The 25,379-nt window shown below is 32.9% G+C and overlaps 6 protein-coding genes across 9 annotated transcripts; 3 read left to right on the forward strand and 3 right to left on the reverse strand.

Annotated features, from left to right (window-relative positions):
* The first annotated feature begins 5,279 nt into the window (after positions 1 to 5,279).
* Positions 5,280 to 7,289, forward strand: LOC123918528 (pentatricopeptide repeat-containing protein At1g07740, mitochondrial-like). The gene has a single exon (XM_045970603.1). The coding sequence runs from the start codon at positions 5,410 to 5,412 to the stop codon at positions 6,799 to 6,801; it is 1,392 nt and encodes a 463-aa protein (XP_045826559.1). The 5' UTR covers positions 5,280 to 5,409; the 3' UTR covers positions 6,802 to 7,289.
* Positions 7,290 to 8,190: 901 nt separating this feature from the next.
* LOC123918531 (dirigent protein 25-like) lies at positions 8,191 to 9,337 on the forward strand. Of its 2 annotated transcripts, XM_045970608.1 has the most exons (2): positions 8,191 to 8,423; positions 8,466 to 9,337. In XM_045970608.1, the coding sequence occupies exons 1-2, from the start codon at positions 8,223 to 8,225 to the stop codon at positions 9,177 to 9,179; spliced, it is 915 nt and encodes a 304-aa protein (XP_045826564.1). In that variant the 5' UTR covers positions 8,191 to 8,222; the 3' UTR covers positions 9,180 to 9,337. The 2 variants fall into 2 exon arrangements, with proteins under 2 accessions (XP_045826564.1, XP_045826563.1); XM_045970607.1 differs by having other exon boundaries at positions 8,191 to 9,337.
* A 1,003-nt stretch (positions 9,338 to 10,340) lies between these two features.
* LOC123914715 (dirigent protein 9-like) lies at positions 10,341 to 11,208 on the reverse strand. The gene has a single exon (XM_045965895.1). It carries the CDS (start codon positions 11,151 to 11,153, stop codon positions 10,341 to 10,343), a length of 813 nt encoding a protein of 270 aa, XP_045821851.1. The 5' UTR covers positions 11,154 to 11,208.
* A 2,376-nt stretch (positions 11,209 to 13,584) lies between these two features.
* Positions 13,585 to 18,447, reverse strand: LOC123918534 (protein SODIUM POTASSIUM ROOT DEFECTIVE 3-like). The gene is made up of 4 exons (XM_045970609.1): positions 17,716 to 18,447; positions 17,417 to 17,492; positions 17,031 to 17,154; positions 13,585 to 14,009 (listed from the first exon to the last, which is right to left on the reverse strand). Exons 1-4 carry the CDS (start codon positions 18,157 to 18,159, stop codon positions 13,973 to 13,975), a joined length of 681 nt encoding a protein of 226 aa, XP_045826565.1. The 5' UTR covers positions 18,160 to 18,447; the 3' UTR covers positions 13,585 to 13,972.
* Positions 18,448 to 18,881: 434 nt separating this feature from the next.
* Positions 18,882 to 24,766, reverse strand: LOC123918535 (phenylacetaldehyde reductase-like). Of its 3 annotated transcripts, none has more exons than XM_045970612.1 (6): positions 24,520 to 24,766; positions 24,261 to 24,415; positions 23,561 to 23,730; positions 22,945 to 23,136; positions 22,611 to 22,776; positions 20,758 to 20,985 (listed from the first exon to the last, which is right to left on the reverse strand). In XM_045970612.1, exons 2-6 carry the CDS (start codon positions 24,349 to 24,351, stop codon positions 20,981 to 20,983), a joined length of 624 nt encoding a protein of 207 aa, XP_045826568.1. In that variant the 5' UTR covers positions 24,352 to 24,415; positions 24,520 to 24,766; the 3' UTR covers positions 20,758 to 20,980. The 3 variants fall into 3 exon arrangements, with proteins under 3 accessions (XP_045826569.1, XP_045826568.1, XP_045826566.1); XM_045970610.1 differs by having other exon boundaries at positions 20,759 to 20,985; positions 24,261 to 24,441; XM_045970613.1 differs by having other exon boundaries at positions 18,882 to 20,985; positions 24,261 to 24,766.
* LOC123918530 (ankyrin repeat-containing protein BDA1-like) lies at positions 19,101 to 20,732 on the forward strand. The gene is made up of 2 exons (XM_045970606.1): positions 19,101 to 19,709; positions 19,860 to 20,732. Exons 1-2 carry the CDS (start codon positions 19,101 to 19,103, stop codon positions 20,532 to 20,534), a joined length of 1,284 nt encoding a protein of 427 aa, XP_045826562.1. The 3' UTR covers positions 20,535 to 20,732.
* Positions 24,767 to 25,379: the final 613 nt, after the last annotated feature.

Consider the following 25,379-nt stretch of genomic DNA (forward strand, 5'->3'; position numbering starts at 1 on the left):
TAAATTTTTTGCCTCTGAAAATTTCTTGTTTGCATCCATCCATGCCAAAAAATTTGATGTGCGACTCTTTGGTTTGTTTAGAACGTCTTCAATACACTCGTTATCTTCAAATAAAACAGTGTGCTCATCTTCAATATGATAATTAAGTCGCTCAACCGTAGGCTCTCTATAGTGCATATCAAAAGAAAATATCCTCCAAGCAGCTTCACATGCCGACAAATATCTACAGTCATAATACATCTTTATTTCATCAAAACATTGTGACTTGTCGCTTCCATTACCAGATGTATAGAAATTTGCTGTAACACGATCGTTGTGACTTGTCACTAAATGCAAAATTGTGTCGTGTGTGAAAATCCTAATATCAATACTCGGTATCATAATTTTAATGGAAATAACATATAAAATAAAATTAAATATAAATAATTGAGAATTTTGGTGTGAAAAACAATCTATTAAATTTTTTTGGAACTATACTAACTTCGGTTACGCAAAACTCAACGCAATAGGTCCGATATCTAATTTGCAATTCATTAACCAACTTCTCTCGATCAGATAAAGGATTGGGATTCAAATGACCTGTTTATATATATATATATATATATATATATATATATATATATATATATATATATATATATATATATATATATATATATATATATATATAGTTTTAAAACAATATCGATTTCAGGAATAAAGATAATAAATCACAAAACAGAATGAAAGTTTATACACACCTCTGAGTAAATTAAGTCGAATTGTGGTGAAGTTGTTAACATGAGACATTGAGATGTGAAAGATGTTTTTTTTTAATAGATTTCAATATTGTTGAAGGTGTTATAGTATGAGAATATATATATAACTTTCCAAATCACACGTGATAATAACTTTCAAAATCTCACATGATAATTATTCTCTAAATTTATGATCCGGTAGAAAAAAATCATTGATCAGGAAAGACATACAAATATTTCGTGATGAATAATATAGTTAACAATAATTTTGATATGATATACTTTTAAAATTGATGGTGTTTATCAATTATTGCACATAATTTTAATCATAATTGCTATACTTGTCATATTGGTTGGAAATATTGCCTTGCACTGAAGGGTTGCGGGTTCGAATCTCTAGTCAAGACAAAATTGTATTATTTTTTAATAAAATTTGCAAGATAAAATGGAGGGAAAACAAACAAAACAAATTAGGGTTTATGGTTTGCATGTGTATCTACTATATAAGAAAAGAAAGTACCTATGAAACTCCTAATTTGCCCCTTTTTCATTTTTTGACACATAATCAATTCAGGGTTATTTTGTGTCTTTATTAAAAAACGTTAGTAGAAAAATGCTAAAAAATTTCTTAGTAGGAATCGAACCCTTAACCTTTTACTTACAATTCTTATTAGATTTACCACTAAGCCATATGAATTAATTTGTTATATTTTTGGAACCAACATATAATCAACATGAGTTAAGTTAAAAGAAGAAAGGGGAAGTGTTTATTTATTTTTTCTTTTTTATAATAAGAGAGTAAAATTCATGTACAAATAAAAGGAGAGATTCAATGAAATTCTTTATTTCAACGTCATAAGTGCATTATACCAAATAAGACAACAAATGTATGTTTTTTTTTTTTTTTACAATATAGAGGTACATGGTGTTGTTTCCATTTATTTATGATATTTTATTTGAGTTCAACCCTTTCTTTAGTGTAATTTTATCATTTATTGTTTATGTTTCGTTATTTTAGATTCACTCAACTTGATTTATGGACTTCAATCCAATATTTAATTAAGTTAATTTTCAATTTGTAGTTCAACTCAATAAATTTAATTAATTTAATACAAGAATATGGTGGGAGAAAAACTGAAAAACTCCCGTAAAAAAATGGTGAGACAAAAATAATAAAAATTGTCAGTTACCTCAAGAGGATTATTCTCTACAGTTGCGCGTGAATGATACATTTAGTTTAAAAAAAAAGCAGTAAAAATTAAATATAAAGTTGAAAATAGTTGAAAAATAAATGACATTTTTTAGAAGTTTTTTTTTTAAAGAGTTTTTGTTTTTGATATAAGGACTAATATTTTTTTGGCTTAACTACACATTTGGTCCCTTACGTTTATTTTAGGTTTCAATTTGGTCCCTTACGTTTAAAAAGTATCAATTTGGTCCCTTACGTTTATTTTAGGTTTCAAGTTAGTCCTTTCCGTCAATTTTGTCACATGTGGCAGTCAATTTGCATATGTGGACTGACACGTGGCACTTGGACACAGTGACACGTGTACTGTTCAAACGTTGAAAGTGACAAAACTAACGGAAAGGACTAACTTGAAACCTAAAATAAACGTAAGGGACCAAATTGATACTTTTTAAACGTAAGAGACCAAATTGAAACCTAAAATAAACGTAAGGGACCAAATATGTAGTTAAGCCTATTTTTTTTAACAAACTAAAATGAGATATATTAACATAGAAAACCTCCCCAACACAAGACGTACCGAGGTAGACTACAAAAGTTTACAAAGAGTCAGAGAAACAAAACCATAAACAAATCACACAAGAAAGATATAATAAGAAAGATATGACTTTCATTCTTATGAGATTTTTCTATGCGGAAGAAAATTATCGGAGAAAAAAAAGGACTAAAATATTATGTTGACTATTTTTTTAAAATAATTTTACGGGTTATATTCAAATTAATACGGGAACCTAATTTTTTGGATATATCTACGGGTCTTAAATTTTTACTCATATATTAGTAAAGTTGTTTATTTTTTTTTTATAATTTTACAAGTTATAGTCATATATTAATATGGGGACATAATCTTTCGTGTGAATTCTACGGGACCTATGTTTTTCTTTTTTTTTTAGACTAACAACAAACAATATTCATTTATTCAAGTAAGTAGAGTACGTGTGAATCTGCACTAAATCTGAATCGGAGCAAATCTGCAAATCTGAACAAAACAAACATTGTACTACAACGGAATTAAACCGGACACCGTACTAAGACGCGAACTCAAGACAAAAAAACTCTGCACTAAGACGGGATTAAAACAACATCAGACAAGAACAACAAAAGAAAACTCAAATGAAACATAAGAATGTGTGAAAAATCACTTATTTAAATAAAAAAAAATATAAAACAATAAAAAAGGGGTGATTTTAGATCAAAATTGATCCAAAATCACCCCTCATTGAAAGATGAACAAAAATAAAAAGCAAAAAGTAGGGTTTACTATGTTGTTGTTGTGGGGCGACTATGAAAAAGCAAAAAGTGGCATATGTTTTTCCTCTTATTAATAAAATTTCATGTTCTTTAATAATTTATGTATGACTATATATATTTATACTCATCAATTAATAAGATAACCTTTTTTTTTATTTGTACGAGACTTATAATTTTAATCATATATTAATAAAGTTGTTTATTTTTTTATAATTTTACGGGTTATACTAGATCAAATATTAATACAAGGACCTAATTATTTTGTTCATTTTTACGAGCCATATTTTTTTTATTAATATATTAATAAGGTTGCTCATTCTTGACATATATTTATACTCATGCATTAACAGAAGGATATAATCTTTTGTGTGATTTTTGCGGTGCCTGTGTTTTTTTTTAACAAACTAAAATGGATTTTATTATTAATAATGAGTCCTGATTGACACAAGGTGTGCCAAACAAAACAACAACAGTTTATATCATACACGTACGCAGGGCCTATGTTTTTACTCTTATTAATAAAATTTACAGTTTTTAACTATTTTTTGTGAACTTAAATTTATACTCATATATTAATATACGATAACCTGATCTTCTATGTGGTTTATGCGGGACCTATGTTTTTTTACTCATATTAATACGATTAATACGTTTGTCCGTTCTTTTATAACATATACGGAACCTATAAAATACTCATATATTAATATGGAAACTTTTTTTTTGTGATTTATACAGGGCTTATACTTTTATTTATATATTAATTAAGTTGCCTATTTTGTTTTACAATTTTACGGGTTATACTCATATTTAATACGGTGACCTAATTATTTTGATGATTTTTGTGAGACCTATATTTTCACTAACATATTAACAAGGTTACCTATTTTTAATAATTTTAAAAGGATATATTTATACTCATATATTTAATACAGAGACCTAATTTTTTGGTGGTTTTTACAAGGTCTGTGTTTTTACTAATATATTAATAATGTAACCTATTTTTCCATAATTTCTACATTATCATTTATATTCAAATATTAATACGGAGACATAAGGTTTTTTTGTGATAGTTTTACCATTGTTCTTTTCTATTTTATTACCAAATATTATATCTTTATATTTTTTTAATCTTTTAATCTACTTCCCAATAAATTACTATTTTATGTTATCAAGTGAAGTTTTCAATTTTTTACTATTTTTTTTAGACCTATATTTATAATTATATATTAATACGAGATCCTAATCTTTTGTGTGATTTCTGGGGACCTATGTGTTTTTTTTTTGGTACATGGGGACCTATGTGTTTTTTTTTTGGTACATGGGGACCTATGTGTTTTACTCATATTAATAAGTTTGCCCATTCTTTTATAACATCTGCGGGACCTATATTTAAACTCATATATTAATATGGAAACTTTTTTGTTTGTGTGGTTTCTACGGGACTTATACTTTTAATTATATATTAATTAAGTTGTTTGAAACAAAAATAAAATAAAAATTAAGTTGTCTATTTTTTTTACAATTTTTCTGGTTATACTCATATTTAATAAGATGACCTGATTATTTTGATGACTGTGGCGAGACCTATCCTATATTTTCACTAACATTTTAATATGATTGCCTATTTTTTAATAATTTTTACGGGACTATATTTATACTCATATATTAATACATGGACATAAGTTTTTTTTGTGATTTTTCAACACCTATGTTTTTACTAATATATTAATAAGGTAGCCTATTTTTTTCTTCATAATTTCTACATTATCTATATTTATATTCCTAAATTAATACGGAGACCTAAAGTTTTTTTGTGATGGTTTTACCATTGTTCTTTTTCTATTTTTTTTACCAAATATTATATCCTTTCATCTTACTGAGGAGCGGCAACGCCGCGACTCCCGTGCGGACGCACGGGTGTCCTGCTAGTACAACCTTATAATATAAAAGATATATTAAGAATGGGTAGACAACTTAACACCTTACTGTTCATTTTTTATGACATGACATACAAACGGAAATTTTTTTAATTTATTTATAATTCAACTTCAGCTAGTATTAATTTTTTTATTCATCTTCTTCCTTAGGAGTATAACGGTTTCTCTATGAAGCCTTCTTCAAATATGGATTTCAATTGAATAACACACTGTTGGGTATGTCTTCCTTCCCAATTGAATGATGTATCAAAGAGCAAAATCGATTAATAATCGGAATCTATTATCTCCTAATTATTACTATTATTACTACAATACTAATTACAATGAAAAAGCTTTATTCCACACCCACACACAACAACCTCAAAACCAAAAACCAAAATCAAACCTTCGAAATCGCAAACAAATTCCATTCATAACCGAAATCAAACATGTTCAAACCTCAGAACAAGCTTTGTCTCTGTTTCATCATTACAAAGAACTCGGTTTCAAACACTATTACCCTTCATATGCTGCATTACTCTACAAACTCGCACGTTCTAGAAACTTCGAAGCCGTGGAAACAATCCTCACATACATGAAAGAAACCAATGTTCAATGTAATGAAACCCTTTTCATTGCTCTGTTTCAACATTATGGTCCTGTAAAAGCCATTGAACTCTTTCATAGAATGCCACATTTTAACTGTGTTCGTACTTTACAGTCTTTTAATTCGCTTCTTAATCTTCTTATTGATCATTGTATGTTTTGTGAGGCTAATGATGCTTTTGATCGATCCTATGAAATGGGTTTTCGTCCGAATACTGTTACGTTTAATATTATGATAAAGGGTTGGTTGGTGAAAGGTGAATGGGGGAAAGCATGTGAGGTGTTTGATGAAATGCTTCAGAAGAAAGTGCAACCTAGTGTTGTTACTTATAATAGTCTTATTGGGTTTTTGTCTAGAAAGGGTGATTTGGACAAAGCGATGGCGTTGGTTGATGATATGAGACGTAAAGGAAAACGCGCGAATGGAGTGACGTATGCGCTTTTGATGGAGGGTTTGTGCTCTGTGGGGAAGTATGAGGAAGCTAAGAAGTTAATGTTTGATATGGCGTATCGTGGATGTAAACCTCAGCTTGTGAATTTTTCTGTTTTGATGAATGATCTTGGAAAGAGGGGTAAGATTGATGAGGCGATGGTTTTATTCCGTGAGATGAGAAAGAGGCGGCTTAAGCCGGATGTTGTGACGTACAATGTATTTGTGAATTATCTTTGCAAGGAAGGTAAGACGGCGGAAGCTTACAAAATGTTGGTTGAGATGCAGATTGGTGGTTGCGAGCCAAATGCAGCTACATATAGGATGATGCTTGATGGTTTGTGTCGGAATGGGGATTTTGAGGGAGGGTTGAATGTTTTGAATGCAATGATGGCTAGTAGGCATTGTCCGCGACCCGATACGTTTAATTGTCTGGTTGTTGGGTTATTGAAGTCTGGGAATATTGATGGTGGATGCTTTGTTTTGGAAGAGATGGTGAAGAGAAAGGTAGATTTTGAATTGGAGAGCTGGGAAGCAGTGATAAAATATGCTTGCAGTGAGGATGATAATGGTGGCAGTAGGCTTAGGATTATACTTGCATCTCAGTCCATCTAATGCAATAGCTATGAACCAATTGTGGTACCATTTTGAATTTCCACTTGCCCTGATTCTAATTGTACACAAGATGCTGGTTTTCCTGGCGCAGAAGCTACCGGTGGTAATTAATGACTAAATTCATTTCAAAACGATGAACAAATTGTTTTCAGTGGGTTTATAGAGGCTTCTGGGAAAGATGAGATGGAAGTGAAGTCACGGGAGTTCGAGTCTGCAATTGCCGGTATTTTTTTATCACTGTTTTCCCATGGTTTGCATATAAAAAAGTTCTGATGAAAGTTGATTAAAAGGTTGAAATTGGTGTTTCTGTTTCGAATTCGTTTGAAGAATGGTTGGAGTCCTTATCAAACATTTACACCATACACCACCTAAAATTTTAAAATTTCAGCTCTTCATAGAATTGTAATCTACCAAATAAGAAAGGAACCATACTGTTGTAAACTTGTTATGAAGTTTCTTAATTTTTAAATTTTAAAAGAATGAATTTTATTAGTATTTGTTTTTATTTTTTTTCAATATATAATCCAAGTTAATTCATTAACTATTTACAATTATCAGCATTTTTTATTTTATTGGCTTCAGATTATCAGTATATATTTTATAATACTTGCTGCTGTTTAGTTATAACTACTACAATGAGATAGATATCGGCTCCATATATACACAAAAACAACAACTCCTCTCATCAACTCCATCATTTTGTTGTATAATAATAATAATAATAAATTAATAATACATTACTGCCAATGCTGTTTCAAGTCTTAGTATTTATACCTGTCCCCATAACTCTGTAATCTCATCAAAACATGTGAAATTTTATATTGGGCCTAACTCATCTCACAAAACCGGCTTGTAAGGTGAGGGTTGTCCAAGCTATATAAACGTTACACAGGCCATATCTCTTAGCAATGTGGGACTAAATCCACCCCTTCACACCCAACACAATGAAGGTGTTGGAGGCTGCAATGAAGGCAAGCCAAATGCCGCAATTAGGCGGATGGGGGCGGACCGCAATGAAGGCGGAATATCCAACACACCCCCTCACGCTCGGGCCCAATGGCCACCCCTTCACACCCAACACAATGAAGGTGTTGGAGGCTGCAATGAAGGCAAGCCAAATGCCGCAATTAGGCGGATGGGGGCGGACCGCAATGAAGGCGGAATATCCAACACACCCCCTCACGCTCGGGCCCAATGGGCCTGAAGCGTGGACGATGCGGGAAGCCCAACAATAGATCAAGGATAGGCTCTGATACCATGTGAGATTTTATATTGGGCCTAACTCATCCTCACAAAACCGGCTTGTAAGGTGAGGATTGCCTCTAGTATATAAACACTTAGTTTAAGGCCATCTCGCAACCGATGTGGGACTTCTTAACAAAACACAATATAAATTATCAAACTATCGAACACTAACAAGCATGGCACACTTTGAAACTCTTGCTACCACTATGTCTCTCAAAGCTATATTGTCTATGGCATTGATATTCCTTACATTCACTTCCACAACTTCAAGCCGAATCCTTAGTGAACTAGAAACACCAGAAGAACCAATTTCTGGTTCTGCAGAGTCCCCCGTTTCTTCCATTCTTCCTCCACTTCCAGCCACAGCCACAGCCACAGCCACAGCCACAGCCACAGCCACAGCCACAGCCACAGCCACAACAACTGGTACTGATATTCCCGATCAGCACCACACACTATCATTTTTCCTGCACGACATTCTTGGTGGCTCCAATCCAACAGCAAGGGCAGTGACTGGAGTTGTTACAAACCCTGCCCTTAATGCTCAAGTTGCGTTTGCAAAACCAAATGGTGCAAACCTTCCTCTAAACAGTGGAGTTCCACAGAACAATAACAACAATGGAATTATAAACAACAACAACCTTCCTTTCCTGACAGGACTCGGTGGAAACACAGGCAACGTCTTCAATAACAATAACAATAATAATGGGAACAATAATTTTCCAGTGACGAATATGAATCAGATACCGCAGGGAATGACGGTGCAGGAGCTGATGTTTGGTACGATGACAGTGTTTGATGATGAATTAACAGAAGGTGAAGAGTTGGGATCAGGATTAGTAGGGAAAGCACAAGGGTTTTATATAGCAAGCTCAGTGGAAGGAACAAGTCAAGTAATGGCTTTCACTGCAAAGTTTGAAGAGAATGGTTATGAAGATAGTCTTAGCTTCTTTGGGGTACACAGAACAACACAAGTTTCACAATCACAACTTGCAATTATTGGAGGAACAGGAAAGTATGTGAATGCTAATGGATTTGCTATTATTAAGACTTTTCCGGTTAACAACGGCCAACAACATAGCACTGATGGACTCGAAACTCTCTTGCACCTTACTGCCTATCTTTCCTATTAAAATGTCTTTAAAATTATATGTATTATCGTGAATGAACTTCCTGTTTTCAGCTTACGAAACTTTTGAAAAATATTTGTGTTTTGTGTAATGAATATCAATTAGTTATTGCATTGTACTTTTAAAAGAAAAGAAATATGTTATGCCTGAATTTGACTTTACTATGAGTTCATGACTGAACTATATTGCTTTCACATTGTATTATATTTTTTTTTAATAGGCGTATTGTCTGTGATATGAATTCCAATACTCGAATGGCAGGCCTTGAAACATTTTCCGAGACTTCTGTTTGGCGTCAAAATATCGTTTATGAGACTAGAACAGTAGTTACCATCATTAAGTTCACAATTGTGAGTCGTACAGTTTCTTAGATAAAACAAAGGAAAAGCAAGAAATTACCATTGTGTCCAGATCCTCCCCTCAAGTAGGATAACAAATATCCTAAGAAGGTCTATCACAGGGCCCTGGTACATACTTGTGAAGCTCGATGGTTTATGTTTCTCCTACGAAGCTCGATGGTTTAGGTTCCAAACCCTTTACCCTGGTTGTCAACTGTGATACCAAATATTACATAAACAAAATGTTGTGATAACAAATAAGCTCTTCACATAGCGGCCAATCCTGTAATTTATGAGCAAACGAAGCAATTGTCTTGTAATCTGTGACAAGAACAAAGCTGGTTTGTTACATTTGCTGCATATATCATCCAAGGACCAAGTCTCTCCATCCTGAACCATTTTCATCTTTGCACAGAAAGCCTGGAATGATTGATATTCATTCGAGCTTGAGGGAGGTTGTTAATTGTATTAGAGACATGGAATTGGTTAATCAGCTATAGTAACTAATTTGTTAGATTAGTTAGTCACTGACCAGCGTTTTTTCTTTCTTTCTGTTCTTCTATTTTCAGCTAGTTACTTCTAACTGTGCAATTATAGCATAAACCAACTAAAATGTGTCTTGCTCTGATATAAACAAAAAGTTGTTATCTATTGAGTTTGGCGAAAATCACGCAATGGTGGAGTTAAAGTTTCGCACCTAAATAAATATTTTACACATTCATTCATCCAGATACATAGTAGTATTGCATCTTTTCCTACAAAGAATAATGAGATCTTTACTATAAAACAAAGCACAAAAAAGAACAATCTATAATCTATCTATATCCTAACTTCCTAAGTAGACAGTAATCTGAAAAATTGTTTCCATCCCATTAGTATTTCTGTCTTCATAAGGTAACTGTAACGTCTCAATTTTCGCATACCCTCTTGCATTTTCATATTTACCGATTCCTCCAACAACAGAAATATAGGACTCATGTGTAGCCATTCTATGCACTCCAAAGAAATTAATAGCATCATCATCTTCATGTGTTTCATTACCAAACAAAGCTGTAAATGCCATGGTTTGACTACTTCCATCCAATGAACTAACCAAATGAAATCCTTGTACTTTACCAATAACCTCTGAATTCAACTCATACCCTTTTGTAATTTCATCATCAATCACTGTAATTCTTCCAAATAAAAGCTTCTCTAATGTTGCTCCTAGTGGAAGATGATTCGGCGTAACATATGGAAGTGAGTTAGAGTTACTACTATCTATAATCACCTTGTTTTTGTCAATGTTTTTTATCATTGTTGTGCTTGAGGTTGAGGGAGAAATATTTGTACTAATACTAGTATCAAAAATTGGTATGCTACCTTTAATAGGGAATTTTCTGTTATTTGGTTTTGAGAAAGGAATGTTAGTGGTTTTTTGTGTGTTGACAATGATGCCATTCACAATTCTTTCTGAAGGGTTTGATCCACCTAGAATATCATGCATGAAGAAAGTGAGTGATGTTATAATTGTTGGTTTAGTTATATCATGATGATTCTCTTCTGTTTTGACATATCTTAGGGTGATGCTTAAGAGGGAGATGTGGAGTATTAGGACTTTAATTAAGGAAAAAGAGGTGAAGTTAAGCCTTAAGGCCATTTTGGTTTTTTGAGGTATATATGTGTTAATTGGGATTTATTATTGGTGCTGAATGATTAAGGGGGATAATGGTAAGGATTTACTAGCAACATTTGTATATATAAAGAGATTTTGAAATTGTAATTAGGAGTTGGAGTGGGAAGATTACTTTTAAGTGAGGTTGGACTATTTGTCTATTGGAGTTGTTGGAGTGAAGTTGGAGTGGCTAATGTCATATGATTTTGAGAAAGACAGAAGAAGAAGAAAAAAAAACCACAAATTTTCTTGCATCTAGAAGTGATAAATTTCGTCTCTTAGATCTAGAAGTTAAATGGTTTTTATCATCATTTTTATAATTAAAAAAATAACTTTAATTGATATCGATTTGATTAAAACAACCAAAAATAAATATGTATTTGGTATTAAACCGTCATCAATTAGATCATCGTTTAAGCCGTAAAAAATATTAGTGTTATGAATTTTTATTTCATAAAAATATTAGGATTTACCATGCATTATTATGGTGCAATCAAGATTAAATATTTTAATCTGTAAATTATACTAGAAATTGGGGAATATTTACTTGTGCACAAACTTAAATGAAAAATATTTGTGCACACATGCACATGAGAAAAAAAAAGTAAAATAGGACTTGTGCAACAATAAAGTGAACCTGCTATCATTATTTCTTACCAGTAGGGAGTATATATCATCACATATGTAGAATGAACAATATTAACATGGAAAATCAATCATAAGCTACCTGAAAACATATATAGTTATATAGAATACGGTTTAGCTCAATTATTCCGAATTGATTTGAAGCGCCCTATAGTTTTAGAGGCGTTTGTTATAACTTATTTTAGAAAAAAAATCACTTTTTTTATAAAAAGAATCACTTTTAATTGTTTTGCATCTGTTTGTTACAGATTTTTAAAATAATCAAAAGTTAAAAATAATCAGAAAACAGCTAAAAATGAGAAGCTACTAAGAGTAGCTTATAAAATAATAAATTTTTTTTAGAGGAGAGACAAAAGAAATGTTAAAAGAAGAAAGTTATTTGTAATCCAAACAAACTAAAGATTATTTTATTTAAAAAAAAGTGATTTTTATTATAATAAACAAACACAAATTAAATTCAACTTTTCTAAAAATCTCTAAAAACTAATCTCTAAATTATTTTGCATCAAAATCACTATTTTTTTAATCTGTAACAAACGTACTATTCCGAATTGAAACAATTATTAGTTAAATTTTATTTAAATCTACTAAAACTTGGTTAAAGACAAAAAATAAAAAAAGTATGAAGCTCTATATCGCATTATGAAAATGGATTTGGTGCAGTAAAAAAAAAAACATAATTTTGATCTCAACTATTTGATCAATTTATACCATAAGATAATAGTTTGAAAGTTATAATCTATACTATTCAATAAAGATCCAACGGCCACGATACAAAACTGTTGTTGTTTTAATACTGCAGCATATTCAAAGTCTGTGGCATAGGCATTATTAACTTACAAAGTATTATTGATAAAATGAAATCACACTAAAAATAGTCGCACTACTTTTCTGAGAATAAGTACATGATGATCGCATTGTTTTGGGGGGAAATTAAGGGTATGTTACCTAGTACTAGCATATTGTGAAGAGTGTAGAAAAAAATGGTCCCTTTGGTATGCCCCACAAGCATTTAGTAGCAAACATTGATCATCATCATCATTAGGTAAAACAGAAAACACAAGGAAAAAGTCTTAGGTGAAATATATTTTTATGAGTGTGTGTGACTGAATAAATTAAGTAATCAAATATTTGTCACATATAAAAAAAATAAAATTTTCATTTATCCCAAACCAGTCTGTCCTTTAAGTGCTTCCTGCTACCACTGTCAGTCTCGCATGCATTACTTTGTCTTCTATTTAAATGAAAAGTGCACTTATTAATAATTTACAAGGTTCTCATGCTTGGTGAAGAGACATATATGATTATGTACAAGGTTTTCAAGTGCTGATCAATTTCATGGTATTGATGATTATTATGTACTCCTTCTCTTGTTCTTTTTCAAAATATATCAGTTTGAATTGCCTGTTCCTGTCACTTATTTTGAATTTCTTACTAACTTCTTTGGAAACAAATTTTACACATGTAAATCGTTAATATTAGATTTTGGATTGTGTGCAGTCGCAATCTTATATATCGTCCTATATTTGGTCATGGTGGTAAGACAATCTCAATTTCAATGCAGGTTTTGATTTTTTATAACATCTAATGTATTTACCTTACAATATAGAAAGTCTGATTGTGATTGAATGACCATCGATATGATCATGTGAATTACTCTATGCATTCACAAATCCAAATTCATAACATTAATTCATGAGACCAAATTAAAAACTTGTAATTACTTCTACTTAAGTGAGGAGTGATAGTAAACAAGGAAAGAAAGCCTTCATTGCAAGTTAGATGGTGGTCCATCTAATAAATGTAGATAGTATATTCATTTACATAACATACATTGAGATTGACAAGTCATCAAACTTTAACTACAAATTACAACAAGTTGAGGAAGTGAAAGTGAGGTTTGCAGTTATGACCCCCACCATGTTATTATGCATTATTTGTACTCACATTCTTGACAATTTCCACATAGCATTTAGCTGATGTTGAACTTATAATCATACAAACACACACATTCCATAAGGTACTACTTGTACCAAACAAAAGAAAACTAGATAGGAAAATATAGGCTAATTTATTAGTGTATGTTTAGATTGGCGGGATGATTTTCTGTTAATTTCACCGTCAATTTAAACATGCACTATAATAACTGATTGTGTCGATCATGGAAATGTTAGTCTAGATGATGAGGATGACGATGTTGTAGACGGCCATAGTTGTGCACTCTTCACCTTGGATACACTTGCTAGTACATCTAAAGGCGTCACGGCTCCAATAATTGTTACTTTTTTTGTCTCCATTTCTATGTTGAATGATCTCACTCCTACACAATAGCATAGTATTAACCCAAATATTTGCTTTTGGCATAAATTTTATACACTTAAAATATGGAGAATGAAAACTATTCATTCTACAATCTAACACTTGGAATATGAGTATGCTACAATTTTACAAATACAAACATTGGTTAATTGATATATTGTTATCAATTTTGCTTGCTTAAATAAATTCAAGCTCAAATTATATAAGACCCCCTAAATTCACCTTCCATTTTCGAAATATGTTTTCTGACTTTTCCTTCGCAGGCTTTGCAGTGCAATGACACCCTTAGAACCACAACCTGTAGGTTTGTTTCAGATACATCAAACATTATATGAAGCACTAACACGTATACAAATAATTAGTATATGACACTGACACTAACTCACAATGACATAATTTTAAAAAATAAAAGTGATTAAATGTAACCAGATGCGTTGATATCGTGCGCAAGCATATATCGAGAATAGGCCTTCAAGTTTTCACATTTTTTGAGAAAATTGAAAAACAGAAAATTAAAACAAAAACCTGTTCCTTGGAGGAGAGAGCTGAAGAAGAGGACTGTGGTCGGAATGAGAGGTTAGAAGATTCACTAGCTTGACGTTTGGATATATCATGAGCCAGTTAGAATTAGCCATGGCTCTGTCTAGTCGTTCTTCAATAACATTCGGCGAACCCCTGCTCTTAACCCAAGTATACGGATACCCTTCAAGATGAATATCTGTAAGGTCACAATCACATACAGCACTTCGAAAACCATTGCACAACCAATTGGGATGATGATGAATCCCTTTTTTGTCTTCTTGAGCCAACAAGTCATTGAAATCGCCTACAATACACCAAGGAAGCTCCGACATATCTCGCAGCTCTCTTAATAAATCCCAGGCCTGTCTTCTTCTACCTCTTTCTGGATATCCATAATAACAAGTAAGACGCCATTCCTCCTCCTCCTTCTCCCTCACAATCAGGTTGATAAAATTCCTAGAGTAATTCATTACTCTACAGCTTATAGAGTCTCTCCACATAACAGACAATCCTCCGCTACGTCCTTCAGCATCTATTGACAAGCAAGACTGGAATTTCAACTTCACTCGAATGCGCTCCATAGTATGATTTTTAGATAAGGTTTCAGCCAAGAACAAGATGTCGGGTTGGTAGCCTTGAGCAATATTACTGAGATTAGGAATTGCACTCGGGGTGCTCAATCCCCGGCAATTCCAACTTAGGATCTTCATTGGTCCCGGCAGGCCTGGCTGCCAGGACCTGCCGTTAAAAAATGCTCTGAATTCTTCAAGTTGTCTGTGATGTTTGTGTTTTCATCTTCTCTTCTCCTTTTTTTCTCGCTCTGAGTCTCCATGTCGTCTGTGTTTTCCTGGGTCGGGGTTGGTTCAGATGGGTTATGGGTCGGGTTCGATAAGGTTTTGGGTTTTTTGTCTAGTCTGGTTCGGTTTAAGTTCGGGTCGGTTAAGGTTAAAGAACCGGGTTGGTTGGTTGCAATTTTTTGGGCCTTGTAGCGTGAGTTTTTGGTTGATGGGGGTTTAATTGGTTGTGGGTCCCGTGTAATAGATTGGCTATTGAAGGGCAAAATTTGATGGGTTAATGATTGGGGATTATGAGTTTCCGTTTCTGGTTGGTTGATTATGATGGGGCTGAAGTAATGGTTGGTTATTGGGGAATTAATATTGGGGAATATTTTTGGAATTTTGTCTGTAACGGAAATTGAAGGAATAGGTTTAGTTTTCGATGTGGCAGCTGCAGCATTAAAGGTCGAATTTGTAATGGTTTGATAGGCTGGTTTTTTGTTTTGATTTGTGGTAGGGTTAGACATGTGGGCCTGGGTATTATTGATGGATGATGAAAGGTCTTGTGTGATAATAAGTGCAGCTTGATTAGGATTTGGACGGTTTTGTTGAAACTGTTTAGCATACTTTAAGCTTTAACTAAAAATGTTAGTAAAATTGTTTAAAAAAAAAAAAAACTAAAAATGTTTGCAAGTCTTTGAAAGAATTACCGTTTATTAGTTTTAAAATTGTTTCAACACTTTCATTAACCTCCGGTTGCAAAAGAGATCCTACTACCATTGTTGGGTTAATAACAACCATGTCAATGCGGTTTTCATTTGCAAATTTCCAGGCAGCAGCCTCGGCCAAAGTCTTTGAAAGTGTGTACCATAACTGAAAACACAAATACAAGTTGGCAAGAAAACTAGTGTTGATTTATGATAGAAGTATTTTGTGATATTAATTAATTGTATCTTAAAGTCATTTAGGGTATCATAGGTTGTTGTTCCTTTTGTAATATCATCCAAGGTTTTATCTTATATCACCAAAAAACACATCAATATTGCATGTCCTAGCTTCACGAGTTTCAAGTTTAAGCCTGAAAAACAGTACTCCCTCCGTCCCAAAAAGAATGACCCATTTTGAATATATGCACTATTCATATATATTGTTTTGACCATATTTTTCTACTAATAAATAAAAATAAATATTAACATATAAGATGTTGTTAGATTCGTCTCGATGAGTATTTTCAAAATATCAATTTTTTATAATTTTTACTATTATACAATTAAAGATATTAGTCGCCAAAGTTATGCATTGGCATGCGTGTTTCGGTCAACTGGGTCATTCTTTTTGGGACGGAGGGAGTACTAACCTTCGATTCCCTACAGAAATCTGGATCTGAAAATCATGTCTCGTCAACGACGACCTCGGGATTTTTCGGCCTTGTATTAAATGCAATGGCAGAAACAGAAGAAGTCGAGATAACTCGTTTCACAGATGGTGATTTCGCACATGATTTAAGAACATTAAGAGTTCCCTTCAGCGCTGGATCAATCAACTCAACCTGAAATAGAGAAATCAAAAGTTAACATTGCATACACTAGCACATGACGATGTTGTAGACGGCCATAGTTGTGCACTCTTCACCTTGGATACACTTGCTAGTACATCTAAAGGCGTCACGGCTCCGATAATTGTTACTTTTTTTGTCTCCATTTCTATGTTGAATGATCTCACTCCTACACAATAGCATAGTATTAACCCAAATATTTGCTTTTGGCATAAATTTTTATACACTTAAAATATGGAGAATGAAAACTATTCATTCTACAATCTAACACTTGGAATATGAGTATGCTACAATTTTACAAATACAAACATCAAAATTAGATGTCTAGCATTGGTTAATTGATATATTGTTATCAATTTTGCTTGCTTAAATAAATTCAAGCTCAAATTATATAAGACCCCCTAAATTACGTGTTAATAACAAGAATTCACCTTCCATTTTCGAAATATGTTTTCTGACTTTTCCTTCGCAGGCTTTGCAGTGCAATGACACCCTTAGAACCACAACCTGTAGATTTGTTTCCGATACATCAAACATTATATGAAGCACTAACACATATACAAATAATTAGTATATGACACCAACTCACAATGACAAATAATTTTAAAAAATAAAAGTGATTAAATGTAACCAGATGCGTTGATATCGTGCGTAAGCATATATCGAGAATAGGCCTTCAAATTTTCACATTTTTTGAGAAAATTGAAAAACAGAAAATTAAAACAAAAACCTGGTCCTTGGAGGAGAGAGCTGAAGAAGAGGACCTAACTAGAGCATGAGAATCACTTTTTCTTTTCTTATCCATGGACACAACTTCGGCTTCACCTCGAGGAACCAATATTTTGTTAGACTCAGATAACCAATCAATGAATGGCGTGTCATCGAGAAGATATCTTCTCGAAGAAAGATCGTTGACATTAGCGGAGCTTTTCCTACGAGTGTCAGTAGTAGTACTACTATTTTGTTTATCTGATGAACTTTTTCTATGTTTCTCAAAGTAAGGCATGGGATTAATAGGTAATTGAGATGAACAAGGAACATGATGAAGTTGGTTTTTCCTTTGATCGTAGGTTTTCGTGGTTCTGCTTCGTCGTAGCATAGAACGTTGATTCATATTACTATGTATTATTGCTGTTGAAGCAGGGGAAGAACAGAACATGTCTATTCCTTTCATGGATTTGTGGATATAAGTTATAAGTTATAAGGTAGAATGAGTTATTGGAAGAAGTGGCTTTTTAAGAAGTAGCTGAAGGTAATGAAGGCTAAAGGGTTGTACCACCCTCTAATAGAGGCTTCTCGAATTGCCTCCAATAAGGCCATTGCTTCACTCTGCCGATAACCATGGTTCAAACATAATTTTAATTTTACTACCATCTTCAATCTTCCACCTACACCAATTAACAATAACATCACGTGACACAAAATCTCCGTATCAAACATATATTCTAGCCACCAAAGTATTGACACAAAATTCCAAGCTTGTTTAGCAATCATGGCAATGTTAAATGAATGAAAGTCCTGAAATCTCAACCATTGGCCTAGCCATTCTATCCCATGCTAGCCATTGGCTTAACCATTGACTGATTTTACACACTTATTTTTTTAGAGGTGTGTTATTTGAACAACAATTTTGGAACAAATTTTGGGACAACTTTCTTTTCCCTTATTCTTATTGGAAAATAATAATATAGAGTGAAAAATGAAGAGAGAGAATAAGAATGAAATGTGTGTATGAGAGAGAAAGTTGTCAAATGTTGTTCAAAAATTATTGTACAAATATAAATTCTCTTTTTTTATTTATTGAATAATTAATGTATCTAGTTCGATTTTTCAATGAACTTAGAAAGAGAACTTTACTTATATAAGAAATCAGAGCGAGTAACTTATAACAAATCATAAATAAAAAAGTTAATAATAAAATAATGATAATAATAAAAAGACATAGTACAATAATTTGTCAATAAAAATAAGGAATAAACATTGGCATGTAGTAGTCAATAGTCTCCTTTCTTTGGCTGGAGATAGTAAATGTTTGGTTGAATGAATATAATATAAGAGGGTAGATATCTATATATTAGCATCAGTTGCAGAGAACCTATCTTAAATCCTTAAAAAATGAACACAAATAATAGTGAGCAGCTAAAAGCCGCAGCTGAAGCAGGCAATATAGATCTGCTCTATGAAGTAATTAAGGATGATCCATACATTTTGGAGCGTATTGATTTGATACCATTTGTTGACACTCCTTTGCATATTGCTTCATCTATGGGTCATCTTCGGTTTGCCACTGAAATTATGAGGTTGAAACCTTCATTTGCTTTGAAGCTAAATGAGCAAGGATTCAGCCCCATCCATCTTGCTATGCAAAACAGCCACAAGACGATGGTGTCTCGCTTTGTGAACATCAATAAACAACTTGTTAGAGTCCAAGGGAGGGAAGGCGTGACTCCTCTTCATTTTGCAAGTCAAATTGGTGAGGCTGACCTTTTAGCTAACTTTCTCTTTCTGTGTCCGGAGTCCATTGAATGCTTGACTGTGAGGTGCGAAACTGCTCTGCATATTGCTGTTAAGAATCAACGGTATGAGGTCCTTCAATTACTTGTTGGCTTGCTCAAAACAAATGAACAGAGAGGTGCTAAAGAGTTGCAAAATAAAATACTAAATCAGGAAGATGAGGCCGGCAACACTATTTTGCACATTTCAGCGCTAAGTACTGAGCTCCGGGTAATTAATAATTATATTTTATTTGACGAACGCGGATGAAAACTTATATAGTTGATAGGTGGTTAGCACACTTTATCGAAGATTTTAGTTGCTAATATTATAAATGTTCTCTAACAAAAATGTTTTTTTTTTAATTACTTGGGAGCACAGGAACTTCAGTTGTTGGTAAAGACTAATATTAACTTGAACACGAAGAACCTCGAGAACAAAACAGCATTAGACATGGCAGTGAGGGAAGAGATTAAGAATATATTGATAAGCGCAGGAGCAAAACCTGGCTCAGAAGTCACCATATTCCCCGATTATCAAATACTTGCATATTACTATATATCATATACACCAATAATAGATGAACTTTTAATTTATATATCTCGCATTAGAAGTGATATATCAGATGAGAAACGTAACACTTTGTTGATAATTTTCACTCTTGTTGTAACTGCTACTTATCAAGCAGCAATAAGCCCCGCTGGTGGAGTTTATCAAGCTAATGCTAGTGACGATGATACTGCAGGTAAATCGGTCATGCCAAAAAGTATATTCTCTGGGTATACATGTTTGAATATTCTTTCCTTTTTGACATCAATGATATCAATACTTATCCTGACCCAAAGAAGGGGGTTTCATATTTTCTTTCCAATGTTTTGTTTTGCCCTTAGTTATCTATATTCTATGGCATATATATCCCCTACAGCTTTCAATTCCAAAGTTGTTATGATCTTCTATTTCTCAATTGGGTCTGTATGGATGATTTCCTACGTTATTATTCCGTTGTACTCAACAAGATTTAAGTTGCACAAGGCTATGAAACTGAATAGGCCATAGTTAAAGAAACAAAAATGATAAATGGCGGTACAGTCGCTAGCGAGATCTGCAACTCAAACCACTGCCGAACAACAATATCTCATCGTGGATTTGCAATTTTCCTTTGTCATTGTTTTTGTTCTTCTGTCTTAGCAAATTGTAAGTCATTGTATTAAAATATTGTAATCATATATATATATATCTTGTATTTTTATTGAATGTAAGTGAATAAATTGTTGTTTGGATGAAAATTGATTACTCAGCAGCATGATGTATGTGTGATGGTCGTGTGTATTTGTGATTTTTCATCTTCTCTTAACTTTTGGCTATGGTTTCAGAAACGTTTAGTTATGCCCAAAAAACTGTTTTTCAGAGATCTTTCACTTTCATTGTCATAAATTGATTCCTTGACTTAGAAACCTCATCAATTGCATTTTTTATCACCATTTCTTCATGTTCCCTTGTCTTTATCCTACAATTGGCAATTAAACAAAAACTAGTAAAATAATTATACAAATAAAACAAAAACTAAAAATTATATAACTACTAAATACGCATGAAATTATGCTATTACTCTTCCATAAACTGATTAAGCACAATGAGGTTGATTGTCATCTCATCCACGAGGATATTATTTCTGGGTTTGGATCCTCTCCTTCACTTATTTCTCCCCCACTCCCTCCACTGATCTGTTCATAAAATTGTGTCTATATGATTGACTTAACATATGAGTTATGACTCCACTGTACTAGAGTCTAGTTGATGGAACAAAGTGGAATATAAAAGTAGAACCACAAACTTAGGGGAAGAGGTAGGAAGTTTTAAGGAGATAAACAAACATGTTAAAAATGCATGATTCCAGAACTTTAAGGGCAAGGCAATGTGAATAAGAAGAGTAAGACCCAACTCAACAATGTGTATGCTTTCACACAACTCCTCAGTTTTGATGTGTGCGGACAAATTAATAGATGAATTACCCTTAAATAGTTTAAGGATTTAATACACCGTCGGTATAAAGATCTTTTATACTATCAATCAGTCATAATCGGCAGACCAATAAAAATGTTTGACTTAAATCATAACTACTTCTAACGTCACGAGTCACACATATGATTGATTGTGATTGTTGACTGTATCCAACTTAAACCCAATGACAATTCTTTTCTGGAATACATGTGACATTACTTAATATGTCACACATTGCAAAAGTTCACTATTTTTAAATAATCAAAGCAACAAATACATTAACCATTCAATGACATCGAAGACAAAAAATGGAAGATTAAGATAGAAAGGAAGGGGGAAAAAGGTTAAAACACTTCTTTAGAGTGTTGCATCCATTTTTCTGCAGTACATATTTGGCTTCAGCATCCAGTAAGTTTAAGTAAAAACATAACCATACGCATGCATTCTCAATGAGGGAAGGGATCTTCTTGCTTTATTTGGGGGGTGACAAACCATGTTTTCCAAAGCATATTTAGTATGTCTTTGGGTGAACATTTGACAGAAGTGATTTACGTTTAAATGTTTTTACTCTAAAAGCATGTTTGATGTAAATTTTTATCCTAATGCAAAATCAATTTCAGTACTCTTCCTTGAAACAAAGCATACATTAAATTATCGAATGCAATTAACCATAAAGATCACATTCAAAAAGTCCTTGTCCATAATTTGAATTCCCAACCCTCAGAAAAATGTAAAAAAAACCTGGGGCTTTCATCATTTCCAATTCTTTTAATGGGAGATAAAGGATCTGTTCATGTTTTGGCTCTCTTATATACAATTCCGAATGCAAATAGACCCGAAGAGAATCCAACTTATGAACAATAGCAGTCAGTAACAATGCATCAGAAGATTCGTTAGTCATTATCTAATAGTATCAACAAAAACTAATAAAACATACTGTATTTGGTGATATATAATGTATCTTGTCTTGCACACATCAAGTCAATAACAACAAAGCACTGATCAATTGGGCATGACAAGAAGTGTAACTATTATAAAAATGCACATACTTTAAGCTTTAACTAAAAATGTTAGTAAAATTGTTTAAAAAAAAAAAAACTAAAAATGTTTGCAAGTCTTTGAAAGAATTACCGTTTATTAGTTTTAAAATTGTTTCAACACTTTCATCATTAACCTCCGGTTGCAAAAGAGATCCTACCACCATTGTTGGGTTAATAACAACCATGTCAATGCGGTTTTCATTTGCAAATTTCCAGGCAGCAGCCTCGGCCAAAGTCTTTGAAAGTGTGCACCATAACTGAAAACACAAATACAAGTTGGCAAGAAAACTAGTGTTGATTTATGATAGAAGTATTTTGTGATATTAATTAATTGTATCTTAAAGTCATTTAGGGTATCATAGGTTGTTGTTCCTTTTGTAATATCATCCAAGGTTTTATCTTATATCACCAAAAACAGTTCTAACCTTTGATTCCCTACAGAAATCTGGATCTGAAAACCATGTCTCGTCAACGACAACCTCGGGATTTTTCGGCCTTGTATTAAATGCAATGGCAGAAACAGAAGAAGTCGAGATAACTCGTTTCACAGATGGTGATTTCGCACATGATTTAAGAACATTAAGAGTTCCCTTCAGCGCTGGATCAATCAACTCAACCTGAAATAGAGAAATCAAAAGTTAACATTGCATACACTAGCAACTGATCTGTTTTGCAAATACAACAAAAAGGTAATGTTAACTTTTCAAAAAAGCGAAACCATCTCAAAAAAGTGCAGTTATGCTTATCCTTAATCACATGATTTGTCAACTATATAATTATCAAAATTGCAATTTTAACAATATATCCATCATGTTACATTATGTAAGAATGAGTTAAGTTCAATATGAAATCTAATATGGTATCAGAGTCTAAGGACGAGTTAAACTCAAGTCGCACATTTTGTAAGAATGACTTAAGTCCAAGTCCAATATGAAATCTAATATGGTATCAGAGTCTAAGGACGAGTTAGGCCTAAAATAAAACCTAATCACAACAAGCACACCACATTGAATTATTTATAAACAATAGAATGGAACAAACCTGTGGATCATTTACGACAAAACGAACAGGTGAAGCAGTATGAAAGACACCATCACAACCCTCAACAACAGAGTCAAAGGAACCTTCTTCGAAAAGATCTTCCTTAAAGAGCTGCAACCTCTCCTTTGCACCATCAAGGTTGAGCAAATGGTCAACCTTTTTCGGATTACCTGCTTACACAGAGGAAACCACATATTCGTAAGGGAAACCAAATAACTGAAACAAAAATGACAAGGGTGTTGAAGTTGAAAGAAAAAAGAAATTTTAAATTTCTCAAAATTTATATATATCCATCTAAATTGAACAATCTTGTCATTATAAAAGTAAAATTCTAAAATAAGATATGTTAGTCATTCACATTCATCCATCTACTACCAAAAAGCTAAAAAAAAGCATGTAATCAAATTTAAGGTCTTTAACCTCCTAGTTGATAATCATTATGGAATACTGCAAAAGATAAAGATGTGTGTATGTAAATATGACCTATGTTCGAGGAGTGTCTAAGGCGTGTCGAAACAAAAGAAGGAAAAAAAAACAGTTTTTTAGGACAATTGTTTGAATTGTCGAATACATGTCGTATTAAGTGTCGGACACTGAGGCGGCGTATTGGCCACCAAGACACTCCTAGTGCTTCATATGCAAACAAGCAAGCACAAGAATTATGGTTATGAACATTAAGAGAAGGAAAAGAGGAGCGTACAAGGATGTTGAGTTTCCCATTGAAGACAGAGAAACATCTTCCATAAGCACCTCCCTCTGATGTGGAACTGACACATCACAAATTGATCCATTCCTTCAGACACTTACTAAGATCATCTTCATTTCTGGCACAAGTATGAACTTTGGCACCAAACCCTATCAATTCCTCAACAATGGCATGCCTTTCATACATTACAAATACAAGATTACAAGTTAATACAAAAAGGGTCAAAGATAGAAGAAAGCAAGAGCTGTCATACCGGTAAGAGACCATTTATGGTGTGTTTGGGTGTTGGAATGCGACATGGTTTGGTTTGGAATCCGTGTGTGTGGTGCGAGTGGTTTTTGATGGTTGAAAGAGGTGGTTGTTGGAGAACTGGAAGTGGAACCATTGGCGTTTGAATAGAGTGGGAGAGTAACTGCTGTTGGATTTGGGACAGCACAGAGACAAGCTTGATGCATTTTGTTCTAATTATTAGTAAGTTCTAATTATTAGTAAGCTCTGTTTCGAAAGGCGAATAAGCTATTTTTTAGCTTTTAGCTTTTAGCTTTTGCAGTAGCTTATAAGTTAAAAGTTTTGTTTGGTAACAGTTTTTAAAAAAGAAGCTTATAGTTTATTTTACTAGTTTATAGCTTATTTTTCAAACACTATTTTAAGTAGCTTATGAGCTTATAGCTTATAGCTTATCATTTTTTCTTCTAATTTTACCCACATTATCTTATTTGAAAAAATATTAATTTTTTATGTCATTTCACACTTATAAGTTAGTTCAACTGCTAATTTTACCAAACACTATAAATTTAATCAGCAAGTTTATTCGTCATAAGCTAAAAGTTAGCTTATAAGCTATCCGCTATTTTTTACCAAACAGATCCTAAGTGGAAGATCGGGTTTGAACTCTAACCCCTGCATATATAATGTAATGTCCTTAAGCTCATGTCTTTCTAATATTATGTAAATTGGATATCATCTAAGCACAACTACAACTATAGAACCCTTAGATAGTCTTCTTTAAGTTCAAACATCGAGTTGGGATCTCTCTATTTTACACTTACTAAAATTTTGAGAATATAAATACAATAATGTGATATTTAGTTGATCCAATTATTTAATGTGTTT

Source organism: Trifolium pratense, linkage group LG3 (assembly GCF_020283565.1).
Source record: "Trifolium pratense cultivar HEN17-A07 linkage group LG3, ARS_RC_1.1, whole genome shotgun sequence".
NCBI lineage: Eukaryota > Viridiplantae > Streptophyta > Magnoliopsida > Fabales > Fabaceae > Trifolium > Trifolium pratense.